The sequence below is a fragment of the Anguilla rostrata genome, chromosome 12 (genome assembly GCF_018555375.3).
Source record: "Anguilla rostrata isolate EN2019 chromosome 12, ASM1855537v3, whole genome shotgun sequence".
Taxonomy (NCBI): Eukaryota; Metazoa; Chordata; class Actinopteri; order Anguilliformes; family Anguillidae; genus Anguilla; species Anguilla rostrata.
Window position 1 is genome coordinate 38,921,411 of NC_057944.1, and position 26,657 is coordinate 38,948,067.

Consider the following 26,657-nt stretch of genomic DNA (forward strand, 5'->3'; position numbering starts at 1 on the left):
CATACTGTTACACTTGGTTGTAAACCTAGACCTTTGTATTTTTGTGAACCAGAAAGACCTTTTATCTGCGTTAAAAAAGAGCAGAACATAACAACCTTAATCGTCTCACACAGAGAATATGATTGACACCAGAGAAAGGGCTACGTTCAGTGCGCATAATTAGTTCCTGATAAAAAACGTTTTGTTTTTAATGAGCCTGAACTCATCACTGGTAGATGATCCAGCTGTGAGTGTGTGCTTTCTGCCTGGGTTTATGACCGTGGGAGGCAGGCTGCTCGGATGACAGCCATGGTTTCGTAGATATATACATGTGTGCTGTTCGGGGCGGGGCTGCTCTGAGCTTCAGACCACCCAATCCACAGCCCACCCCAGGCCCTCTGCAGAACAGGAGATACTGTTAGTCCACTGAGCTAAAGACCAGGACTCCCAGCCAATGGAACGGAGCGCTCCTATTGGTTCTCTGGCGTGATGTCGCAATCTGTAGGGGACATTGACTCAGGTTTGACCTTGTTTTAGTTCTGGTTCATAGTCTTCTAGACTATGCCTGCCTTGTTTTATCTTTTTATTTCACTTCTGTCGTGTTGTCTTTGGAAGGAAAGTTCTTTGAACACCTGTATGAGAAGCGCTGTGTGAATGATGATGATGATGATGATGATGATGACGATGATAATGGTTATTATTGTTATTATTATTATTATCTCTATGCACAACCTGCAGTGACACCCCAACTCGGTTCCCATATTGTGTGTCACAGATAGCTTTGACGTGGGCGTAAGGAACTGTGAGTGTTCTGCGTGATCATGTGACCCTGGTCACCGCGTAATGCAAGTCGCGGTCGGCCCCCTACAGCACAGTACTTCACACGAGCGGATACGGGTGGAATTATGGGTCAGGGCCCTGACGGTACGTCACCCTCACGGTGTTCCCGCTGAGTTCGCTTCGGCGGTAAACCCCCCCCCCCCCCCCCGGATTCCTGTCGGGGGAACAAAGGAAGGTAAAACCACAGAGCTGTTTGCTGGCAAATAATTTTAAAAAACGAGGTAAATTAGAGCCTGCTGGATATTCGAAAAGCTCTTCATAGAACGGCCTCTTTAAAGGCCGTGGACCTCTCAGCCGTCAGAGCTAACCCCTTTCATGTGGGGGCGGGGTTTACGGGAAACGCTAATTTCTCTGGTTATTAGGAGGCCTGGGAGCGTGAGAAGGGAGCCTCGCGTCCCTTTTCAAAGGCTGAAGTCTCGTTTGTTTACGTCCGCTGCGAGGGGGCGGAGTGCCAGATCGCGACCCAAACGCGAGCGTGGGGGCGGAGCGTGGCTGCGGAACGTGGTGACGGGGGGAGCTGAATATAGACACTCATAAAGAACAGAGTTAACGCGACTCATCCCTGAACCCTGAAAGGCTCAATTGGCGAGAGAAAAACCTGAATTTATCTGGATTCACGCCGCAGATGTCTGGTTTCCTACGAGCAGCAAGGCGGCGGCCATTTTAGTCTCACCGCTTTGGTGACTGGAAAAAAAAACCAACAACAAAAAAAAAACTTTTTTTTTCTTTTGTCACAGCCTGGAATTATGCTGAAGAACACATAACTGTAGGAATGACTGATGGGTAGAGTTTATGTCGGTGTGAACACAGCCCCCCTTTTATTATTTTTTTTTCAGCGTTAAACAAATCACTCTCCTCTCTGAGAAAAGAGTTACGGGCCTGTCAGGGAGCTCACCTTGCTAGCGCTACCCGCTAACGTGTATTCATTTCCTGTCACTTCCTGCCTTATTCATGGCATTCAGTCGACGGGGGGAATGCACAATAATCAGCATCCACTTTCACCTGAACGTGTCAGGTCGAGGAGACGGACGAAACGTCTCAGCAGATCATTTCCATCTTCTCACTGCGCAATGCTAAATCGACTCTGGTAGTGTGCTTTTAACTCTAAAGAGTGTACATTTAGGTCTGCGTAGAACCCATATTAAGCCTTTTGGAGGTGATTTAACAATGTGCACGGAGCACTGTATAAATGGAATCATCGTATAAATGGATGCAATGTAAAAGCTGTGTGATGTGTAAGTCGCACTGGATAAGAGCGTCTGCCAAATGCCTGTAATGTACTGTAATGCACTATAATGCACTGGAGTCCTATGGGCAGGCTAGAACAGGTGTCAGGCCTGGTTCATCCTGTGACTCAGCTACATGCTTCTGGTAACATCTGTGAACTGTGGTAATTATGCAAAGGCCAATTATAATTGGAGCATCGCTTGTTACATTTCATTGCATTAAATTCATTTAGCAGACACTCTTATCCGGAGTGACTCACAGTGTTGGAGAAAGCATAAGCTCCTGGTTAGTATGAATAACTGTGCCTGCCCTGGCTAACGACATTTCCAGACCAGCAAAGCAATGTTACAGACGCACCAGTGCAGTGTAAATATGCTAACCAAGAACTGAAATGCTAATTCTTGTCACCCACATGGGTTTGATTGCTCACCCTCTGCAGGTAGTTTAGACCGTGGTTTAGACCCCTGTTACCCAAATCACGGCCCTCGAGGGCCAAGAACTGCTAGTTTCCCTGCACACCCTTTACCTGGGAGTCAGGTGTGAATGCACTCTGGACAATCAGGAGCACTAATCGTTGGTTACTTACCTGGCAGTAAGGAAATCAGAGCTGGGCTTGGATTTGAGGGCCAGATTTGAGAATTCATGCTTTAGACTCTCAAAGAACCAGCATCATCCTTACTGTCCAGTGAGGCCCAGGCTAGTTGCACCAGCTTGTTTGGTGTGTCCATGTTCTGTTTTCTATGTCCTTTTTTTCTCTCTCTGTCTCGCTCTCACTCTCTCTCTCTCTCTCCTCTTCTTCCCCTCCCAGTTGCTGGCCTTCCTCCAGGGCCTGTTCACCTTCTACCACGAGGGCTATGAGCTGGCGCAGGAGTTTGAGCCCTACAAGAAACAGCTGCAGTTCAATCTCCAGAATGTGAGCGTCTCTCTCTCCTTCTCTCTCTCCCTCTCTCTCTCCCACTCTTCCCCTCCCTCCCTCTCTCTCTCTCCCTACCTCCCTCCCTCCCTCACTCTCTCTCTCTCTCTCCCTCCCTACCCCTCTCTCTCTGTCTCTCACGGCTGCGCTCCAGGGGCGCGCGTATGGACCGGGCTTTAAACAGCAGGAGGGAAGGTGGGGGGTTCAGACCGTCAGTAAACCGATATTCTGCAGAGCTGTGGTCCGATCGCATTTCAGTCCAGTCCCGGCCCAGCTCAGCTGGAGTTTCATTCATTAATTAGAAAAAAATTCCTCGGTGGGAATATTCTTTTTTTCAGTTTGTGAACTGAATTTAAATTTATATTCAAGTTTTTTTTTAATTGCAAAATTGCTGCGTGCAGTTGGTACGAATGGTGGTGATGGCTTAAAAATAATATATACATACTGTTTTATATATATTTGCAATGTATCTAATGTATTCTAAAAGGGAACTCGACTAAAAGGCATTAGTTAATTTTCATGTCCCTTACGTAATTGTAATTCTGCATATATTTCTTTCATTCTCAAGACTGGCCTCCCACCTGGAGCACCACAAGGCCTCCAGCTCAGTGGCGAGGGCCTGGGCGTCCTGCGTCCATAAAGAGAATGCTGGTGATTAGAATTCTCCCGTTGTCAGGGAGATTAGAATGCGTTCCCGGGGTTTCAGATCTGAGCCCGTTTCGCCGCTAATGCCGTTCCAGCGCGCGCGGAGTCGCCGAGCGAACCCCAGTCCGAACACGCAGCTGTCCCTCGGAGATACCGGACGAAACGACCGCGGCCCCCTTTCAGGAGTTAATCGGCCTTTTGGGAAATGAAAGCGCGCGCCGTGGACCTTGAGCTCGACGTTTACAGAGCTTCTCAGCCTCGCGCTTAAAGATGAAACGGTTGAAGGGGGATATTAGCGGCTATCAGCAGGAGCCTGGTCTCTTATAAATGCGCTTTGATGGCGGTCAGTGAGCATGTACGGTGAGCAGCTGTAATATCTTACAGTCGCTAGTTGCACCCGCTGTCTGTACAGCCAAATGCCTCGCATCCCAGCTGTAGATACCGTTCACCCTGTGAATTATGTTTTTACAAAGGGAGACTTTTAAAACACGGACTGAGTTGAAAGTAACACCAGAATGTGTTGTCCTTAACTAGACTTGGGAGGTGTGTTCAAAAATGACACGTTATGTGTTGTTGTTTAACACATCTGTTTGGAGAGTGCACGCGCATGTTTCCATTTGCATTTTTCACAGTAACACGTTGAGCTTCAGTAGCAATGCTTGAGTTAACATCGACGATGTTTGGCCTGTGTTTGTCGACGCGAAGACAAGGAACAACTTTGAGAGCACCAAACAGGAAGTGGAAAATCTGATGAAGAGGATAAGGTCGGTGGATCAGGACTACATACCCCCGGGGAAGTGGGCCATGGAGGGCTTTCTGTACGTCCAGGAGAAGCGTAAGTCTGTCCGTTCCCACTAGCGTAGCTCGCCTGCATAAATGCACGCGTGCACATGTCTCTTTACTCTTTACTGTCACCAACCACCCCTTAAAGAAATGGACTTTTGCTGAAATCGAAGTGAAATAAAATATATGTTAGGCAACACTTCACAATATAGGGGGCGACATAGCTCAGGCGGTAAGAGCACTTGTCTGGCAGTCGGAGGGTTGCCGGTTCGATCCCCCGCCCTGGGCATGTCGAAGTGTCCCTGAGCAAGACACCTAACCCCTAATTGCTCTGGTGAATGCGAGGCATCAATTGTACAGCGCTTTGGATAAAAGTGCTATATAAATGCAGTCCATTTATATAAATGCAGTCCATATGCGCAAATATATACATCATTCATTATTACCACTTTCAGATGTTGCGGTGTGTGTACGTGTGTGCATGTGCGTGCGTGCCTGTGTGTGTGTGCATGTTTGTGCATATCTGTCAATGTGTGTGTGGCATCTCTGTGTGCATGTATTTGTGCGTGTGTGTGTGTGTTTGCATGAGTATGTGTTTGTGTGCATGTGTGCATGTTTGTGTGTTTGTGTGTGCATGTTCGTGTGTGTATGTATGTGTGTGTGTGTGCACGTGTACATGTGTGTGCATGTGCACGCATGCATGTGTGTGTGTGTTTGTGTGCATGTTTGTGTGTGTATGTATGGGTATGTGTTTGTGTGTGGTTAAATGGCTAAAAACTGCTTCATTATATTTAATAAACGTACTTACAGTATATAGCTGTGTGTTTAATTTCCTTAAGGGTCAGTACCCAGGGTACTGAACTCTCTGCTTCAAGAACTAACTTTGAAAGCAGAATTAAAATAATAACCCACGTCCTCATGATTTGTGTCAAGTGTTCTTGGGTGTACAAATCTCCCACACAGATAGGATGCAATTCAGGCAGTAGTTGCGGCGCAGTAGCCGTAGATGAGAATAGTTCTCTGCAATTTTGTGCGGTCGCGATTCCCGCAGAGCCGAACACAAAGGCTTCACGCGTGGCTAATGACCGCGTGCTAACCGAACCGAGCTTGGATTGAGATCAAAGCTGTATCGCATTTCCCCTGCGAGTGTAAAGGGATCGGGGCGTCTGGCTCCTCTGAGAATAAGCCTCTCTCTGTGAGCAGATAAGCGTGTCTGTCGGGGGCACTATCTGTCTTAATTTGGGATTTAATTCGGCGACGTTCGTCCCAGAACCCAGTGTTCCAGGAAATGGGCCAGACCGCGTGTTTTGCGTAAATGGTAAATGGACTGCATTTATATAGCGCTTTTATCCAAAGCGCTTTACAATTGATGCCTCTCATTCGCCAGAGCGGTTAGGGGTTAGGGGTTAGGTGTCTTGCTCAAGGACACTTCGACATGCCCAGGGCGGGGTTTGAACCGGCAACCCTCCGACTGCCAGACAATCGGTCTTACCTCCTGAGCTATGTCGCCCCATATGCGTGTTGTGCGTGTTTGCATGTTGCGCGCTGTGGTTCTCACGTCACAGATAACGATTCGCTGTCCCAGGTCCCCTCGGTTGCACCTGGGTCAGGCACTACTGCACGTTCGAGAAAGGGACCAAGACCTTCTTCATCAGCAACACGGAAAACAAGTCCGCCTGCAAGCAAGTAAGGCCAGGTTTCATAGCGGAAAAATAAGTTTCACGTACACTCTGCCGCACAATTTCAGACAAGTTGTACAGTTACACTTGTAATATGCTGTTAGGAATTAATCTAATGGAATATACTTTATATGGACAGGTATGGATGTGGCTTTTTGTGCAGAAGGCAAACAGTGCCTTTGCATTCACCGAGTGATGGGATGCTAATCATAATTTTTAAACTATTTAACAGTTAATATTGTATCTCATTTGAAATTGAAATGAAATATTTCAGGAAAGAAGTCATTTAACCATTTGAGAATTATGCTCAGAGAAAGGCTTTCTGTGTTTGCTTGGAAGCATCCAATCTAATCCTTTTCCGGTGTTTTTCTTAGAATAAATTTAGGTTAATTTCAGAAAGACTCACCTTCAGTCTTGCATGTGTGAGTGTTTCCTGGGAGTTTGTCTCCCAGGGCAACATGTAAAAAAACCATCATCTTTGGGCCTCTGCTTTTTTTTTCTTTCTGTTTTCGAAGAATGGCGTGGTGGTGAGTCCGCCTGAGATGTTCAAACTGAAGTCCTGTGTCCGGAGGAAGACCGACTCCATCGACAAGCGCTTCTGTTTCGACATAGAGGTGGTGGAGAGGTGCGTGGTGGTCCAAATGCACTGTGTCCCTAAGTTCACCAAAACTGTTCTTCATGCATGGATATGGAGTCCGCCTGTCCACAAAGTGCTTTGTCCTCAACACAGTGAAACACAATGAGCAGTCAAGAGTTAATATTTTTAACAATGGTAACAATGGCAGTTAGTGATCAAAGAGACATTTATTTCACTAATGAAAAATGTGGTGTTTGTAATAGTACTAATTTTTGTTATTCATATTTCCGTATAATAATGACAGTAATGCATTGTATTACTTTAATGTTTCTCGTTTACTAGTAAATTAATCTCATATAAGCACTAGAGATGCAAAGGTTAAAAATGTTGCAAAAGAAAATGACAGCAAAGATTACAGCAGCAACAGGGAACAAAACAGGCAGGAAGCTAAAATAGAAAGGAGTGGGTGTTCAGAACACTTAATGGGTTTGTTTCAAAATGGTGGCGGATGCTTTTATATATGAGTTAAGGACAAAGAGCAGTGTGGTAGGACTTACTCTGGGCCTCAGTCACATGGGCAACAAGAGGAGCAGGGATTGGACAAGAGCATGCTGACACCACAGCAATGGGATCAATATGGAGGATGTCATGGATGTGGAATGCTAAAAAAAAAATGCTGCCTTGGGCCTTGAGAGGATTCTGGGAGATATCTGATCCAGGCTGAAGAAGGAGAAATGTTCCAAATAAGGAGTTTGAGCTAGGGCCATCAGAAACGTGAAATTGAAAACACATTGGGCCGGTTTCATGGATACAGATTAAGCTTAGTCCTGGACTAAATTGAGTTTTGTATGGAAAAACTCCATTCAAAATTTAATTCGATCTTGGAATAGGCTTTAATTTGTGTCTGTGAAACTGGCCCATTCAGATTTAAAATATCAACAACAACAAAAAAGAAGTATCAAATGTATTTGGCCTTTCCGGGCAAAACCCTGTTTTAATTGGCTTGTTGTAAGCGGCGTATCTTCTCATCTGGTTTTTGTTCAGTGCATGACTTGACTGACCGCCCTGCTGTGTTTACATGTGACTGGCCCTTTAAAAGTAGAGAGTCTGTTTTTCTGTGTGTACCCAAATGTCCCCTCTCTCTCTGTTTTCCATGTTAATGTAGAAATACCATCTATCACGGAAATACTTTCAGGCCTCTGCAAGTTTTCTGTAAAGTCCGGTATGTTCCCTGCGTTGTTGTGTCCTTTCGTGGCGAGGTTTGCATGGTTTTCATTGCATGCGTGCTGCTAAACCTCATTCGTCTTCACCACCAAATCATCTCATCTGATTGGCTCTGCAGAAATGCATGTGATGACTTACCGTAGATACTTCCATACACTCACGGCTGTCCCATGTGATGGCTTTGGCTGGGTTAGCAAGTAAGTTAAAAGTGAAATCCTCTAAAAAATTTTCCAAAGATCAGGCCCTACAAAATTAACTCGGTTTTAGTGACTTGTGGAATGTTTTTAGAGGAAAAAAATGGTAGAAAGACACTGCAGTGAATATATAAAACTCGTATCCCCCCTCCTGCAAGCATCTCCACTCAAATAAATGCTGAACCCATTCACTTTTTTCTTTGTACCAGACATTATATTATCGTAGATTTATCCATAGAGTTGCAAATCCCCAAATAAATTTGATGGATTAGTAATTAATAATGCATTCCGTTTACTGTATCCTTCTGTGATACAGTGTTGTGTTGAATATAGATATGTTGCTGCTGGCCAATATGGAGGAGGGGCCTGTGGCTCAGTGTAATGCGTGCTACCGTTCTTTGTTATGCTGCGTCTGGGGAAAAAAACGTATCCGCTGCTAAGTGGGAATAATGAAAACCCTCGAGCCCCAGTCGGCTCAAATTACGAAAGGGTATTATTGCAACTGCACTGAAGCGATTCATTTTTTAATGACGGCAGCGCATTTGCGGCTATATCACAGAGCGTTCCGTCAGTCATAAGGCAAATCACGTCGCGCTGTTTTGTCACGCGCCTCCCGGAGTTGAGTTTTTGCGAGTGCGGTTAAGCGCGAGCATCAGACCCGCGTGACGGAGAGCCAGCGCAGCTAACCGCCTCCGCGCCCCCCGACCAGACTGAGCCGCCGCTGACTCGCGCTCACGCTAACCGCCATTCTCCTGTCGGCTGCGCTTGTACAACAACTGCAAATTCATTCTCACCGCGTTAAAAGACATTCTTCTGCTGAACGCTGACTGCACTTTACTTCAACCAGTAATAATTACACCATCTACTGCTGTACGTGCCTGTCAGCTGAGGCAGCACTGACTAATACACTGTAATTAATGTGCTATCCATAATAATCCATAACAATGGACCACAGCACTGATTATGCTGATTATGCAGACCTTAGACTGATGTATGATCTATATTTCCAATATCACCCGGGCTAAATGCCACTTCGTATATTGGAGATTAAAATACGGAATTATTTTGTATGAATTAATCAAATTTAAAAATGATTAATTTAAAAGAAATGTATTAGAAGTGCATAAAAATTGCTCATTGAAAAAAAAATTATGTTGAGAAATATTGAAAGCTGTGGAATTTTTGGCACAGGCAGACCTTTTCTTATGAAAGTGCTGTTGGGTTTCCTGGGGGAGCCTGACATGTAAATGAATGAATGAAGTGGCTCGGATCTGTCATGGATGCATGCACACGTGCTGGCTAAGCCTGTTCAGAGCCAAAGGGCTAGGGTAATATATTCAGAGCTGAGCTGGGAAGGTGTGTGCAGTTTCAGCCATGACAGGTCAGGTTGTCCAGAAGGCAGGTCTGTGTTCTCATGCCTTATAAACATCCACATACTGTCTGTTTCCATAGGGTCCATTGTTGGTTGTGGACCGATCAAAGCAAGGCTGTAAAATATCTTTCCAAACCAATTTTAATTTATGCACTGCACAATTCCTTTGCTGAAATTGAATATTCTGCAATATATTGTAAACATTTGACTTGTTTCAAAAATATAAAAGGAGATATATTTCACAGCAGTGTATTTAAGAAATATATAAAGTAATATCTGAAAGTGTAGTGCCTATGGATAATTATAAAAATTATTACAGACATTCTGCAGTATTTTGATATGTTTTATTTCCACGTATTTTCAGAATATTCTATTTTGGTAAGGGTTCACTTGGCGGTGAATTGGGGTGGGGGGGGGGGGGGTTATTGAGGTATTCAGTTTTGCCAATAATAATGCTGTGTTGTTTGGGGGGGTAGAGAAAGTAATTGCTGCACAGCTTCACTGAAATCCACTCTTCACTCTTTCAAGATTCTCAAAACTCTATTTCTATGTGAATAATAAATCCGGGGTGTAACTACGCTCCCACACTGAGCTGTTTGCGTCAGCGCGGGTGTTCTAATGCATTCTGGGACGCACGGTCGGCCCCCGGTGCACTCTGGGAAGGCAGGGACAGTGTTTGAGGCGCGTGGGGTAACGGAGGAGTAGCGTTTTACCTAAACAGACAGGGCAGACAGGGGGTTGGGTTACAGGGTTAGAGAGGGAAAACCCTGCTGGCTCTGTAGGGCCTAACTATGCCTTGGACCATCTCTCTCTCTGCCCCCCCTCTATCTCTCTCTTTCTCTCTCTCTCTGCCCCCCTCGCTTTCTCTCTCTCTCTCTCTCTCTGCCCTCACTCTCTCTTTCTCTTTCCCCCTCTCTCTCTGCCCCTCCTCTCTCTCTCTCTTTTCTTTCCCCCCTCTCTCTTCTCTCTCTCTCTGCCCCCCTCTCTCTCTCTCTCTCTCTCTCTCTTTCTCTTTCCCCCCTCTCTCTTTCTCTCTTTCTCTCTTTCTCTCTTTCTCTCTCTCTCTCTCTCTCAGGCATGGCATCGTCACTCTCCAGGCTCTTTCTGAGTCCAACAGAAGGCTCTGGCTGGAGGCCATGGACGGGAAGGAGCCGGTAAGAAGCCTCGCATCTTTACAATTAACACACCCTGACTGTGTGTGTGTGTGTGTGTGTGTGTGTGTGTGTGTGTGTGTGTGTGCGTGTGTGCGTGTGTGTGTGTGTGTGTGTGTGTGTGTGTGTGTGATATGCAGGCTGAGATGAGGTAGGGCTTTCATAGACAGGCATTTTCTCTCTGTGTGGATTTTTGTGTCTTTGGCGCCCTCTTCTGTTTGATTTGTGGAATACAGGCGTGATCAGCTGCGTCATCGTAGGTGCTTGTATGGATCACACACACAACAAAAGGGGTTGCGGAGATCTAATGTGATATGTTCTGATTTCTTTAGATATACAACCTTCCAGCCATTTTGAGCAAAAAAGAGGAGAGTAAGTGTTTTTTTATGCTAAATCTCTTATGTGAATGACAGAATGCATGGTCACTGTTCTGTTTTTACCAATCTGGTGTCATCTGTATGTGTTATCTGCTGCCTGTTTTAGTGCTGTATTTAATACAATGCAAAGTGAATGAATTATGTGTATAATTACTACTACTACTTCTAATAATAATAATAATGATATTACTATTACTGCTAATGATAATTATTGTAATATTAATAATATTACTACTACTACTAGTACTACTTCTAATAATAATAATAATGTACAAGTTTGGTTCCAGGTTGCTCTGTTTTTTTTTTAATATTTTCCTATGAGCTGAAGGCAGTGGAGCTTCCCTCCACATTACAGGATAAATGAGATTCCAGTCTTTCTGTGACCTCATTCAGGCACATAGATTCTGGGGGGGGGGAGAGGGGGGTTCGGTGACAAGGAACAGAGGCTCAGCGCTGAAATGTGGCCCTTGTGGGGGCCCGTAGAGTAATGGGTTTGACCCCGCCCCCTGCCCTCTCTTCCTGCACAGCCTTCCTGAACGAGGCCGGCTTTAATTTTGTGAAGAAATGCATCAGCCTTGTGGAGGACAGGGGTGAGTGGTCTGTCTCACTCCTGTCTGTCTTCCCATTGGTTTAAAAGTTATTGTGTGACCCTGGTTCTGAAGAGTGCGCTTTGGGCTGTGCCCAGAACCACCGGCTGAGTTACACTGGCTTGGCCGTGGTTCTGAAATGCCCAAAACCACCAGCTGATTTACGCTGGCATGGCCGTGGTTCTGAAATGCCCAAAACCACCAGCTGATTTACGCTGGCATGGCCGTGGTTCTGAAGCGCTGGTTTTGGGCTGAGCCCAGAACCACCAGCTGATTTACTCTGGCATGGCCTCCATGAGGGTATTAGGCTGGCACACTCAGTATCATCTTTTAAATCACTCTTAAAAACTCATTTTTATAGACGTGCCTTTAACCAGTGGTGCCCTGTGTGCTGTTGGTACTGGTGTGTTTTATATCAGCTCTGTTTAATTATTCTTGCTATTAATTTTTTCTAAGTTCTGTTGTTTGCTGTGAAGCACTTTGTAACACTGTTTTGAAAACAGCTATATAAATTGTTTACTGTTATTATTATTGCAGTATCATCGCTGTTGTTCCAGTTACTCAAGTTAAACTAATGCTATTGTAAATCAACACAGACTGGTATATTTGACAAGGTTAGCACCATAATAAAGTGTTTGGTTGGACATGCATATCATTCAAAATTTAATCTTATGGGGGACTGTAAATTAGTATGTCTCCCCATGTGTACAGCCAAACAATCTCCGTGGGCTACACTTTCAAAATGGTAGAAACACTCTTTCAAAAGAATAAAATTCAATTTCAGTGTCCATTATCAGGATTAGCCCAATTAATGATGCATTTTAATCCCCCCAGAGATCTCCTGTAGATATTATTACAGACAAAGCCGTTCCAAAAGTATGTTATAGCGAGCTGGATGAGAGTGTTTGATTGACGTGTGAGGTCCTGTGATGTCATCGTGTTTGTGCAGGCATTAACACCATGGGACTGTACAGGATCGGAGGGGTGAACTCTAAAGTGCAGAAGCTCATGACTGCTGTGTTTGGTAAGGCTGGCAGAACTCTCCTAAAATGGAGGTTTTCCTTTAGTTGCCCAGAATTACAGCCACTATAGATCCCCCTGATTGGCCAAATAAAATCACTGTGCAGCCATGAGCCTTGAAAGAAAATAGAAAAACATAACAATGAGTCAGTTGGCAGTTTACCTCTATTGCCCTGGATGCTGAAGTGTGTAAGTCTTACCTTTCTGATTAAGTTTGGTTATTATTTCACTCACTCAGAATATGTGTCGCCTAGCCTGGGGTTACACAGTCAGGGACACAGCCAGTGGGGGAGGTTTTGGGGTTGAATACCCGTGTATTAAGTACCAACCCCCCCACCCCCCCCCACCCCGTTCAACAGAGCTGCACATCTGGGACGACGGTTGGTCGTCATAACAGACTGTTGGTCTGTATTTTACTGGGGAGGGGGGTCTATAACCCGCTGCTTTAGACAGGGACAGTAGCTCACATTAATACAGTATATTGTATACAGTATAGCTGGGCCTTGTTACTCAGCTAATTCTCACGCCACGTGCTTCCGGCATAACGAGCTGAGCTGCCGAATCTCACCCGCAGCCAAATCAGCGCCGGACGAGGACCTGGACCCCGAAGTCTGGGACAACAAGACCATCACCAGCGGCCTGAAAGACTACCTCAGGTCAGCCTGCCCCGCGGACCCTCCCGGCCCGCTCGTCACCGGACGGAGACGCACGCCGAGCCGGCGCGGTTCTGTCATCCACTCACAGCCGTGACTCACCGGACTGTCGTCCACTCACAGCTGTGACTCACCGGACGCCGCGCCTGTTAAGCCGCGTTTCCACCAAAATTACCCGGAACTTTCAGTCCCAGGAACTACTTTACCAGGAACTAAAAGGTTCCTTCAGCCAATGGTTGTCTGCGTTTCCACCGGGGTCTAAAGTACCGCGAAGATTAGGCAAATTAGCCCACTGACGTTGTCGTCGGTCCATCTGTCATATGATTTCTTCTGTAACTCCATACTACCACCGAAGTAGCCTACATTATTTTCTAATAACCGGGACAGCCCAGAGGAGTTTATTCCACTTATATACAACGGGTTACCAACAATGACTATATATGGTTACTTTTGTATTTATTGATTTTCATATATCCTCTCAAACACATTCATTAACAGCAGAAAACATGCACACGTTGTAAACAATTTGCTGTTTTATTACTTTCTCGTTGTCAATTCCATATAGGCTAATCGCAAAATGACAAGAATAGAACGAAAACTCGGACTTGCGTGAAAATGTAAATTAGTAGTGGTACAGCCACCGTTTGCTTTCCTTCGAAGTTACTGCTAGCCGAGCAGCGAAGTGTGCCCTCCAGATGCGAACCATGCACCATAAATGAGTCCATAGTCTTCCTGGTCTTTTCGTGGAATTGAAAAATGGTAGTAAAATTGAGTAAAATTACGGCAGTCTGAAAAAGATAAAGCGAAGATTACTAGAATTAACCTGTTATTTTACCCGGATAAAAAGGTGATTTCCAGTTTGCTTGTACTGTATCACCAATGTTAATTATGCAGAACTACCGCATACCTCACATAACTGTATCAAACGTTTTGAGTCAATTACAACGGGCTAACAAAGAAAATCCGGAAGAAAATATTCAGCAACCGAATTAATCCGTTTGAATGTTTTGGTAGCCTACGTAATATGCTGTCCCAGAACGAATGCTTAGCATTTTATAAAACGAATACTAAAGCAAGAAAATAACAGAAGAGCACACGTTATAATTCCAAGACGTTGACAGGCTATAACAAAAAGTAGGCTACTGCGCCGCATAACATACAAGTTTGATTTGAAGTTATTATGAAAATAAATTGGTTTGCCGCTGCATATTTTCAAACATGGCGGGTAATGGCGGAAAATAAATACAACACAAATGCTACGAGTACTCGACCAATCAGAAATGTTCAGCGCTGCAAGCTCCACCCAAAAGGTTCCTGTACTTTCGGAAAGTACTACCCCCCGAGCAGGAACGTTTTGGGGGGTAAAACAAAGCCCCCAGAACTAAATTTAGACCCTAGTTCCTGCGGTGGAAACGCACTGAGTTCCTCAAAAGGTTCCTAGTTCCGGGGTATAGTTCCTGCGGTGGAAACGCGGCTTTAGATCAAACAGACCGCGCTGGTCAGCGAAATGCCTCTCTAAATCTCCCTCTTTCTTTTTTTTCTTTTCTTTCTCTTTTGTTTTTTTTTCTTCCCACCCCAGATGTCTCTCAGATCCCCTCATGACGTACCGGCTCCACAAAGACTTCATCACCGCTGTCAGTAAGTCGTAAAACACCTGCCCGGGGAGCAGTGTTGCTGGCGTCCCACAGAAGGGGTTCTGTTACAAAATGTCCTGACCTCCCCGTGCACACGTCTGGAGACCACGCACACATCTTGGCCTTTTTTTTTAATTATTTTGAGTCTTTCAACATTTGAAATATTTATTGCGGGCCAGTTTAAAATGAAGGAGTGAATTTGTCTATTGAAAGGGTCAATATAGCTAATTCTGTTGATTATTTAGATCCCCCGATGTAATTATTATTTTGAAACTATTTTGGAATATTTCTAGGCATCTGATTATGGATACCCAAAGCTTTATAAAATGTATAATAATGACAGAAAAAATACATTTTCTTCAAGGAAATCATTTTCAATATTAAATTATGTTAGGAAACTGGGTTTGCAACTCTGTGGTTGCAGGTTTGATTCCCAGGTGAGGCACAGCCATTGTACCCTGGAGTGAGGTGCTAAACCTGAAGTGCCTCAGTGAAATCTCCAACTGTATAAATGGATTGTGAGGAATGTAAGCTGTGTAGGCTGTTCTGGATAAGAGCATCAGATAAATGCCTAAAACGTTAAAAAAAAAAAAAAAAAGGTTAAATGGATGTCATGACTGACAGCTTTATCTCCAGAGTCAGGATGACACGAGCAGTTCCTTTAGCAAAGAAGCATGCTTGGCCTGGGTTTCAGCTCACTTCCTGACCTGAGATGGAACCACAGCCCGGCTGGATGGGGATTTTCCATTCAGGAAAATACACAGAAGAGCATCTTCTTAGATGAAGATATTACTCTATACAGCACACAATCTACTTAAACTACTCCCCATGGCATGAGGCTGTTTCTAACCTGAGTCCAAAACATTTCTGAAATACAGGGATCTCATTACATGGACATTTACAATTTCAGCAGATACTCTTATCTAGAGCTACTTACACACACCTTACACACTTTGTAAATGCGTTCAGTTTATGCTCTGAGCTGCAGCAGTGTGATCAGTCCGCCTCTGTACCGTACGCCCGTCTTTACCCCCCACAGAGTCGGACGATCAGAACCAAAGGGTGTGTTCCGTGCACGCCCTGATCCACAAGCTTCCGGAGAAGAACAAAGAGATGCTGGAGCTTCTGATCAGACACCTGGTCAGGTATGACCCCCCTCGACGAACCGTCGCACCATGGTCACCAAGCGACAGACGCCAGTCACTAAAATCGCATTTAAGTCGCCATGGGAAACAGTCACTGTTCCTATCTCCTTTTAATTTACATTTCCATTCATGTTTTAGCTGACACCAGCAGATGCTTTCTGGAAGTCATTCCATGCGCTCTTCCATCTTGCGTGGAAGCGTTGTGTATTTTACACGATAGAGCTGTACCTCAGAGCTCTGGTTGTGTTGCGAGATTTATTTTTATTTACTCCTGAATATGATCACCAGGTAGTCACCATCCCATCACATTGATCGGCAGAAGACAGATCTAGACAGATTCCATTCTTTAGTAGTCTTTCACAAACAGCGTCTGCCCTGTCTGTTTCATATTTAATGTATCTCATGGATATGTATGCACATTCAGTATAGGCGTGCACAGAAATGTCACCAGAACTACAGTTCTGACAGATATTCAGCCACGATTTTCAGGCTAATAAAACATTAATAAACTGTGACATTTTAAAAATGTCATCTGTGTGAATTTTTTCTGAACAGAAACGGTGGTGCTCCTTTGATATAAAGCATTCTTTTTTTGACAAGTAAACAAGCAGGACAGACTCAAATGCATAATTGAAACTCTTAAGATGCTTGTATGTTTAAAAATATTCCCATAGATCTCTGGGAGTTTTCACCGAAGCATGTTACCGAAACCCAAAATTATTTGAATTAAGAAAATAATAAATATTTTGTGAAATACATATATTCCTCAACAAAAAAATATTCAGGATAATTATTTGATCCAGGTGTTCAACCAGTATATGTAAAATAAAAAATGAGGGTACATGTAAAAGCTGTTAGTTGAATGTTAAATAAATTTGCCCTTTAATATAAAACTGGTTCATTTACCTGAAAATTTCACATTCACTAGCTGCTACACCAAGGTTAAATAGTTATCGCAGGCGTACGTCTCATCTCGCAGGGTGTCCACACACAGCCAGTCGAACATGATGACCGTGGCCAACCTTGGCGTGATCTTCGGGCCTACGCTGATGCGCTCCCAGGAGGAGACCGTGGCGGCCATGATGAACATCAAGTTCCAGAACATCGTGGTGGAGATCATGATGGAGAACTTTGAGAAGGCCAGTGGGCAACAGCTGATATTTGCTCCTGATAACCCTGCTGTTGGAGAGATGGACACGCCCACCTATCAAATTTAAAATGCTATGTAAAAAAAAGGGTTGCTGGGTGGTTCATCCGGTTAAGGCAATGTGCATGGGTGGACCCCACAGTCTGGTTTTGGGTAAGACACTGTTCTAGTGCATTAATGGGCCCCATGGTCTGGTTTTGGTTAAGATACTGTTCTACTGCATGGAAGGGCCTCATGGTCTGGTTTTGGTTATGGCACTGTTCTAGTGCATGGATGGGCCCCACAGTCTGGTATCTGTTAAGGCACTGTTCTATTGCATGGGTGGGCCCAATGGTCTGGTATCTGTTAAGGCACTGTTCTATTGCATGGGTGAGCCCAATGGTCTGGTATCTGTTAAGGCACTGTTCTATTGCATGGGTGGGCCCAATGGTCTGGTATCTGTTAAGGCACTATTCTATTGCATGGGTGAGCCCAATGGTCTGGTATCTGTTAAGGCTCTGTTGTAGTGAATGAAATGTAATTAGCGGTTATGAATATGAATTGCAGAACTAATGAATATGCATATTAAAATGCTCTGGTATTCTGCAGCCCCACAGTTGTTGGTAATGTGAAATCAGGAAGCTGTTCAGCGGTCTGTGTGACTGCAGGAGGAAACGGGCGGTGCAGTGTGCTTGCTTTTCTTCCCCCTTTGAAGCAGTTTGAGAAGGGTTTTTTTTTTATTTATTTAAACCAAGCAGCGAGGCTCCAGAGCTGCAGGGTCTGCCCCCATAGCATTTCAGCAGGGTTACTCTCCCAGTCCTGTTTCACTTTCCCTACTGAGTGTGTGGCAGCTCTGAGGGGGAGATAGAGAGAGGGAGAAAGAGAAAGAGTGGTGACAGAGAGATAGAAGGAGAGAGTGTGTGACAGAGAGAGAGGTGTGACAAAGAGAGAGAGTGACAGAGAAAAAGGGAGAGAGGGAGTGGCAGAGAGAGCGAGACAGAGAGAGAGAGAGAGAGACAGAGAGAGGGATAACAGAGAAAGGGAGAGAGGGAGTGACAGAGAGAGAGAGAGAGAGAGACAGAGAGAGGGGTAACAGAGAAAGGGAGAGAGGGAGTGACAGAGAGAGAGAGAGAGACAGACAGATAGAGAGGGAAAGAAGGAGTGACAGAGTGAGAGACAGAGAGAAAATAGAGAGCGCAGGTGGGGCTTATTCTTCCTCTTTTGCTCACACAGATCTTCCAGCAGGCCCCCGACCCCAACGCCCCAGTGCCACCCCCCTCCACCCAGCCCCAGGCCCACTGCAGCAGCTCCCGCAAGAGCAGGGGCCCCCGCCTGTCCACGGGCCCCAGGAAGTCCCGGGGCCTGTACCCCCCGGCCCTGTGCCTGGCTGACGGAGACAGTGAGTCGCACCGCACCCTCCAGCCAGCAGGGGGTGCCTCTGTGTCACAACGCAAATGACATTCTCCCCATCAGACAAAACAAGACTTACTTTTAAGTGAGGATGATAGGTTTAATGGTACACATACACACATATATACAGGATCAGTATGTGAACCACATGTGCCAGCAACATACTTCACAACCAGCATGTGAAGTCTACAAAAGCAGGAAAATTCACCCAAGAACCCTCTTAGCTAATGAACTGTATGAAGACAGAGCTTTAACAATGCTGTGCGGCCTGACAGTTTGGACGAGACGTGCTTGCTGCCCAGCAGGTCGTTGGAGTGGCTTTCTGAGGTAGCTTGTGTTCCCCCAGACTGCATAACAGCACGGCAGCACTCGCAATGCAAACCAGATGGCCATTTCCTGTGCTCCTTCTGCCCTCCGTGGAAGGTTCTGGAAGGTTCTGGGCTGGTCACAGGGTGTTCCCGTGTGTTGTGTTCTGTGCGCTGTTCATGAATATTCATGATGAGCCTGAAAATCAGACGGCTCTAAAATTCAAGAAAGGAGGGAGGGCAGACCTTTCAAGGTTAGGAGTGTGGATCAGACCGGTCGGATAGAACGGCATATATTATCTCTGGCAATGCCCTGTGTCACTGCCCTTCCAAGTACTTCCTCTTAGAAGCCAGATTCTTCACAAAAAAAAGCTCTGTACAGGCCAGACATTCCTGACATTACTGTGTATAAAACAATGTAGAAATACGACCTATCCTTATTTACATATTCATTGTATGCATTCTTAAAATGTGCCCGGCTTCTGCGTTGGTGGTGTGCTGACTGTGCAGATGCAGAACTGGGTACAGGCAGGACTGTGTACTTTTTTTTTCAGTGACGAAGGGGGGCTAGGTCTGGGGTGGGCTACAGAGAGCATGTGGGTCAGCAGTTGAATTGCTGTCATAAAATATTGTGGATTTCTTAGAGTAGATGAGCATATGTTGTATGTCGCTGAGACTGCAGTAGAATTCAGTGGTCTTAAGGGCCAGGAGTACATCTCTATGGTGGGTCACCAGGCCGATAGCCCTGCTCGCATATAAAGTTACAGTGTGTCACAGACAGCCTCGTGTCCTTTATTTGGTTTTTGCCCAGGTTGCGGTTTTATCGCATTAGTTTGATGAGACGCACCCCCAGTGTGACCGTCTACCCCTCCCTCGCACTCTCCTCCCCTCTCCCCCCCCCCCCCCTCAGGTGACACGTACAGCAGCAGTCTGGCCAGCACCCCCGTAGGCAGCATCGAGTCCCTCTCCTCCCACTCCTCCGAGCAGAACACCTCGTCCAAAACGGGCTCCCAGTCTCAGGCGCCAGACCAGTCCCCCGGCAGCCCGTCCGGCACCCCGTCCCAGGCCTGCTCCTCCTCCAACGGTACCGCGACCCCCCCGGGGACCGCCATCCCGCCCGGGGCCGCCAGACCGCCAGGCGCCGCCCGCACCAGCTCCAGCTCCAGGGACGAGGCGACCGATCCAGACGGCGAATCGGACGACTCCCAGACCCTGTCCTGTTCCCGGGCGGGCCACAAGCCCTCGGACGGCCCCAAAAAGTCCCGGCGCACCCTGACGGACCTGGAGCCCCCGGACCTCAAGCCCTCAGCCGCCCCCTCCCTCACATCGCTGGGTACCTCCGAAGGTGCGTCCCCTCAGTCCGACTCGCATACACCAACGATCGCCACGTCCCACGCAGGGATGGGAGAGGATGTCACACTACGACACAAGTGCACGTAAGGGTGGGAACTCACCAAAAACCAGCCACACTGCAGCCCTGTGTAGTATAGCGTTTTAGGGAACTGGGCTTGGGACACCCCTGCAGGTTTGATTCCCAGGTGGAGCACTGCCGTTGTACCTTTGAGCAAGGTGCTTAACTTGAACTGCTTCAGTAAATACGCAACAGCATAAACTGTCTGCATGTACCATTTACCGTGTGTTCTGAATTCATCCACACTTCACTTGTATTGTGGGTGTGATCCCTCAGGCTGGCTACACGGCAGTGAAGCCTGGGAATTGTAGTTCTTTCACTGTTGAGTTGGAGGAGTGTGTGACTGTTGCTGTGATTGACCAGCCCCCCACCCACCCCTTCCCCTACAGGTCAGCACGGCTGCAGGGGATCTGTCCAGAGTCTGGTGGCCTTGATCCAGCGGGACAGTGCCAAGGCCCCGCCCCACCCAGAACTCCCGCCCAAAATGGCCGTCCGGCGCAGGCCCGAGGGCTCGGCCAGTAATGGCTACCAGTGGCCCGGCTCAGTGTGAGTACACCAGAACCGGGTCGCGTGAGCTTCTGAAACACTTCAAAAGCGTTTTTTTTCTGATCATGTATTTCAACCAGAGGTGACGTACAACTGCCAGACATGTTCTCCTGTGGCCTGGAAAAGTTTTTACTTTTTCAACATAATGCAAGTGTCTTGGATGACAAAAAAGAAGCATGTTGCAGTGAAAATATTTTCCAAAATATTATTTATTTAATTTTGTGGTGTAGATGTCAGCGTAGTAGAACGTAGGGTTCTTGAGGTTAAGAGCAGAGGCTCATGTCTCCTACAGGGGACAAAATGAATTGGTGGGTTTTAGGAGGGTATGTCAGGGATCAGTCAATGCAAACCGTTTTATGTGTTAGAATTCCCTCAGACACGTTAAACACCAGACGTGTCTTACTCAGTGCTATTGGAACAGGATTCATTTAATGTTACCTCAATTATCTGACTTTAAAATAATGTTTTAACCTTTCCTCTGTGCTAACAGTTATACACAGAATGAAACTGCAAATGAAGGGCTGTAGCCTCTTCCAGCCAGTAGTGTGTAGCCGTATACAGATCGCTGTCTATATTGGTAGACGTGAACATGCCTCCAGCTTGTGTAGGCTACAAAGATACAGTTCCTATCTTGCTACAGCAGTAGTGTATAGACGAGTGACTACAGGGTGCAGATATCCTGAGTTCTGTGTGTATGTTAGGACCTTAAAACCACTAGGTGTGCAGTGGTTTAGAGGCAAAAGAGGAATGCCAGGTTAAGGCAAGTGGAGATTATCATACAGTGTGTTCAATAATGGCAGCATACAATGGTGAAAATGTGAATGTTGTGGAATGGCTATATGGCTAGTCTCCTTGAGCCATTTCACTTTTCACCCTTATATACCCAAGGATCAAAGAAAAACCTCAAATCATCAAAAAAAAGACACAATCACAACAAAATGTCAGTAACATAAATTACCCTGCTTGCTTTATCTCTGTAAGCCTATCAAACCAGGTTTCCCCTTGTAGCACAGCTGGCTGCTGACTCATAGGTAACTTGCATTACCTGCTTTTCACTTTTTAACGGTGTTCCAAGATCTTTATTCAGCGCCCACTGTACCACACCCTCAGTGACACCAACCTACTTCCCATGACTTCAGCTTTCCGACAGCGCCAGACCTGATTTACACAGTGCATGTAAAACCTGGTGGTTTCCATAATGCTATTTCAGCTCAGTGAAAGACTGCATCTGTGCAGTACTGAGGCAATAGCACTGTCTCTTTACTCAGACCCTGCTGACTCCCTCTCAGCACCGTAAACACAGTCTGTTCCCCTCTGGGGGGTCTGATAAGGGGCACGGCTCTGTAAACCACCCTACAGTAAATATAGTCTGTTCTCCTCGGGAGGCGGGGGGGGGGGGGGGGGGGTTTGATAAGTAAACAGTCTGTACTGCTCTGGCGGGTCTGATAAGGGACGCGCTTCAGTGGAGCCCCCCCACAGACCCGAGGCAGCGGGGTGCTTGGGTTTCAGGCTCCTGCAGTCGAAGGCCTGAGCGGTTCATATAGCGCCTCTGGGTCTGATTGATGACCGTCTCGTTTGGGTGGCGAGGTAACGGAAACGACTTAAAATTCTCCTTTAATTGGCTCCCGTGCCCGCTGCCCGCTCTCGTGCGGGAGTGCGTTTCGATAACCTCCGGGGGGGGAGTCTGAGGTCGAGTGTGTTTTTCTGAACGGGACGCTGTTTCGTTTTCGCGAGGTTATTTTGACCCGTGTGAGAACCCCGCAGTCTGGGAATCGGGACGCCGGATCTGCATCAGAGAGCTCGGCGCGGGGCGCGGAACGTCAGCGCAGATTTATGAGCCCCCCCCCCATACGCAGGAGGGCAGCTGTGATTGGTTTCCTCCCGCCGTCGGGGTTGACGTGACCTGGGCTGCTGGTCTGTTGCCTCTACTCGGGGGACAGATTCATTGTTCCTCTTGTCACATTGGGGGGGGGGGGGCAATCATGGCTGTTGGCATGGTCACAGTGTTTGGAAATGCTCTCAGTGGGGGGGGGGGGCATGCAGTCAAACTGCTCCTGCACTTTGTCTGTAATTCTGAGGACTAAATTTAATGCCGTTGGTATTTTTTATTCATTTTATTTTCTATTTTCTGTGTTCTTTCTCAGTGCTTAATGTCTTTTCATGGGCGTAAATCAGCTGAATTAACGGAAAATAATATTGAAGAATCCTAAGAAAAATGTAACGCTTGGTTTCAGAGATTTGCTATGGGACAGTATTGTAAAGTCCCACAGTGATTTATCCTGGGACTTCCATAATTCCACAGTCAAGGTCATTCAGTGCATGCTGCCAGGGCAGACTGTGTTTAATTTCCCAAAAACTGATTCCTGGAAGGAAACTGAGCTCAGGGCTGTTAGACTTCCTGAACCTGCTCGCTCCACACCGACCATGGCATCCCAGAACCAATGAATCACTCCCCAATAAGGGGTGTTCTGACCGGCTGTCTGCATTCTGGGCCGACCTGGCAACCCACTGTTTTCTGTCTGTGTTAATGCACTCATTTCCTGTGCTGTTTTCTGTCTGTGTTAATGCACTCATTTCCTGTCCCCTGACTGAAACACCTTCACTAACGCAGTGCGCAGATGAGCAGTATGTCAAGTATGTCTGGACCAGCCAAGTCAAGCAAACAGTGAATAATAATAATAACAATATAATCATCAAATTAGAATGAAAAAAATGTCAGTTTTATGAGGTAGTGCAGATTCAAAGATTTCCACCATGGATGTTATCATATTAGTCGGTCGTCTGTCCTGTGTGATTAAAGCTTGCTATTGGAAAATATTTTAAAAGTGGGGGTGGGTGGGGTTGTTTTTGTTTTTAGGGTTGCAGCCAGAGCGATGGTCTTTGAAATCTCCACGCAGTCAACTTCCGTTGGACGGTAATGAATTACTTCCAAAGTTCTAATAATTCCTCCTGCTGCAGTGTATTTATTGGATTGGTATTAGCTTTGTGGCGCTGAACAACTGCTTTTTCAGAACTTGCGGGGAACAGTTACGGTTTGCTTCTCCCTCCAGAACTCATCGCTCGTGAAATGGCACTGCCCTTTTCGGCAGTGCTTGTAAATACTGGCCTGCAGTGAAATTTAATCAGCGTGTTATTTTACACAAGTATCGACCTCGCTAGGTCATTCCGAGAATCGGAGAAAAAACACCGCTCTTAACTCTCTCCAGGGTCGTAAAAAAGAGTACAAAGAGTGAATAAAACTGAACTTATTAGCCAGTTCAGTTTCTAAACTCGTTTGTAACTGGCAGGATGCTTTGAATGGAGTGCGGTCGTATTTTTAATTCTTTTCTTCCAGTGACTGTAAGTGTGAACTGTGTGCTCTTCTCTTTTGATGCTCGACAGAGATGCTAAAGCGATGTACTCCTGCAAGGCAGAACACAGCCATGAATTAAGCTTCCCCCAGGGGGCGCTCTTGTCAAACGGTGAGTTATGCGCTTTGGAGACGCACTGAACAGCCTGAGATTGTATGTCGTCCTGCAAAACAGGACTTTGTGTGGTGCTTGTTTGAACTCGCTACAGCCGTGTGGAGGAATACTAAAAGGTTACACATGGGCTGGAATGAGTTTCTTGGACCGTAAACATCCAGATGCCGCAATGCCCTGGTGATTTTTGCAAGGGTATCAACAGAACGCAGGGGACCGAGTAGTTTTATAACCCCGCACACATTTTATCCGGCGAAATGAAGAGATTTTTATCGCCAGGTCGTATTTTTGGAAGACAGCCTTCCTAGGTCAGCTTGACCTGCTGACAGGAAACCTCACCTCTCGTCTTTACTGTAAACAGACCGGGGCTTGCAGTTAGAGAGCACGGCCTTATCATCGCAATTACCGAACAAAGACCTTTTATTACGGCACTGTGTGTATTTTAGGGATTTATTTTGGCAGAGTGAATGTCAATGAGAGTTTCCAAATAAACCAGCGGTCGTTGTGCAAGCTCTGGGCTTTCGGTGGGTTGAACTGTGTACATTTCGAACTTCGTTTGGAAGGTCAGTGAAGGTAGTGAAATGCATGATTGATCTTTGTGTTGTCCTCAGGGTCAAAAATGACCCTTTTCTGAGATTAACAGCAGTGAAAACCCCCCCAAATTTTTTTATTTAAGCATGAACTTTGACGACTTTTCCTGGAGTGACCCTACCATTAGAAAATTTTAAAGATTTAATTTTGTATATTTTTATGAAAATGGTACAACTACAGGGTACATATATTGTTTTATGAGTCTTTTTAACCCCTGCAGTTATGAAATCAAAACAAAGTTTACAAAGTTAAGCTCCACAAATCTATTTTTTTTTTTAAAAAGAAGAAAGAAAATCAATGATGTGTGTGCTGTAGTAAAAACAAATGGTGTAGACTGAAGAAATACAGTCTCTCAGGACTTTGAAGTAGAAAAACAGTTGTTCACTGATTTATTTGGTGAGTGACAGGTTGTTTCTACATGAAAAATATTGATTTAGTGTTTAAAACTGAATGAAAAGGCTTTATCACAGGGGGTCTGGTGAGAGTGTGTCATTTTTGACCCGGTGGACACAGGGTGCATACATAATATGAAGACAACATGAGGATGAAACAACCCGACCTGTTGTTTTGTGTGTCCCGTACACTGGAAGGATCAGTCTTTTTCATTGTTGTGAGATTGAAAGAGTTTTTATGAGTCAGACCCTGGAGCTGAAAGTTTTATGGGTTTAACAGAGAGGGCAGCCTGACCCACTGAACATTGCACAGACGTCATTAACATTAATTATCCATGTTGCCGAGCGTGGTTTGCCAAGCGTGGTTTGCCAAGTGTCGTGGCTCTCTTAGTGTGCGAATAATGACAAACGCAAACAGTGTGTAGATCTGAGGCTCAGAAAATACTGTGATGTGATAGTCGGTTTTGGGATTGTGGGTAAAGAGCAAGCAAATGGCAGTTTAAGTGTTAAATGGCAGTTTAACTGTAACAGTCAGAGTCTGGCTGAAAACCGCCAGTCTTTCCACACACCAGACTGCCTGTTTCCAGCCAAACTCTGATTGGATTAGGTTGCCCGGTCAAATGATTATTATTCAACTAAATAATTTTTCACGCTATCTGATTAACTAACTTTTTTTTCTACCCGCAGTATATCCTTCAGTGGAACCTGGCTGGCTCCAAGCAACATATGAAGGAAAAACAGGCCTAATCCCTGAAAATTATGTGGTGTTCCTCTAAAAAAGCTCCTGAGTAGCATCTGTATGTTTCATGGTATCCATGGTGACGCTGTCCTTCAAAGTGGCTCTGAAGCCTGCTCCCCATTGGCTCAGCTGTCCCTCTAACAGCTGATTGGCTGCAGAAGCTCTACATTAGAGTACAATGGTGGGATATACCACCCTTGTACTCTGAAGTACTTATAGATTATATATAATTATATATAAAATGAAATAAATATTTTCTGTACATCATATCAGCTGTTTTATACAACAGTAGGCAACAAGTAATTTTGTTTCACATTAAGTAATTATGTCTTTTATTTTTATTTACTGACACACTTTTATTCCTGTTTCCACAAGTTCTTATTTGTCCTCTTGAGTTTGACAAAAACATTTCCATCCATTTCAACCAAAGCTTTTGTACTGAAGTTTGCCACATTTTTTGATTTTTAAAAATATTTTTACACAGTGTTAGGACCTTTCACTTTTGTAAAATTCCAGTGGGCCAAATTAGGTAATTAATATGTTTTAATATGAGTATAAGTGTGCTGTCATTTCATCAGTCATTTCATCAGTGTTTTGGTACCACATATTATAATACTATGTTGTAGTATTGTAATATTATATTAAGTAAATCAGTAATACACCCTTGCCCTGTGTA

General features: G+C 45.5%; 1 protein-coding gene across 2 annotated transcripts in view; it reads left to right on the plus strand.

The window, feature by feature from the left end:
• The window catches only part of LOC135236573 (rho GTPase-activating protein 42), a 79,861-nt gene extending 53,214 nt beyond the window's left edge, over positions 1–26,647 (plus strand). The window contains exons 7-25 of one of the 2 annotated variants that reach the window (XM_064303026.1): positions 2,855–2,959; positions 4,310–4,439; positions 5,973–6,073; positions 6,582–6,691; positions 7,809–7,865; positions 10,509–10,587; positions 10,917–10,956; positions 11,489–11,551; positions 12,498–12,572; positions 13,143–13,224; positions 14,801–14,859; positions 15,895–16,000; positions 16,980–17,139; positions 18,360–18,525; positions 19,752–20,186; positions 20,642–20,798; positions 23,656–23,712; positions 24,180–24,259; positions 25,930–26,647. In XM_064303026.1, coding sequence (XP_064159096.1) covers positions 2,855–2,959; positions 4,310–4,439; positions 5,973–6,073; positions 6,582–6,691; positions 7,809–7,865; positions 10,509–10,587; positions 10,917–10,956; positions 11,489–11,551; positions 12,498–12,572; positions 13,143–13,224; positions 14,801–14,859; positions 15,895–16,000; positions 16,980–17,139; positions 18,360–18,525; positions 19,752–20,186; positions 20,642–20,798; positions 23,656–23,712; positions 24,180–24,259; positions 25,930–26,018 — 2,151 coding nt within the window. In that variant the 3' untranslated portion in view covers positions 26,019–26,647. The remainder of the gene's footprint in view (positions 1–2,854; positions 2,960–4,309; positions 4,440–5,972; positions 6,074–6,581; positions 6,692–7,808; positions 7,866–10,508; positions 10,588–10,916; positions 10,957–11,488; positions 11,552–12,497; positions 12,573–13,142; positions 13,225–14,800; positions 14,860–15,894; positions 16,001–16,979; positions 17,140–18,359; positions 18,526–19,751; positions 20,187–20,641; positions 20,799–23,655; positions 23,713–24,179; positions 24,260–25,929) is intronic. The other variant, XM_064303027.1, reaches the window with a different exon arrangement.
• Positions 26,648–26,657: the final 10 nt, after the last annotated feature.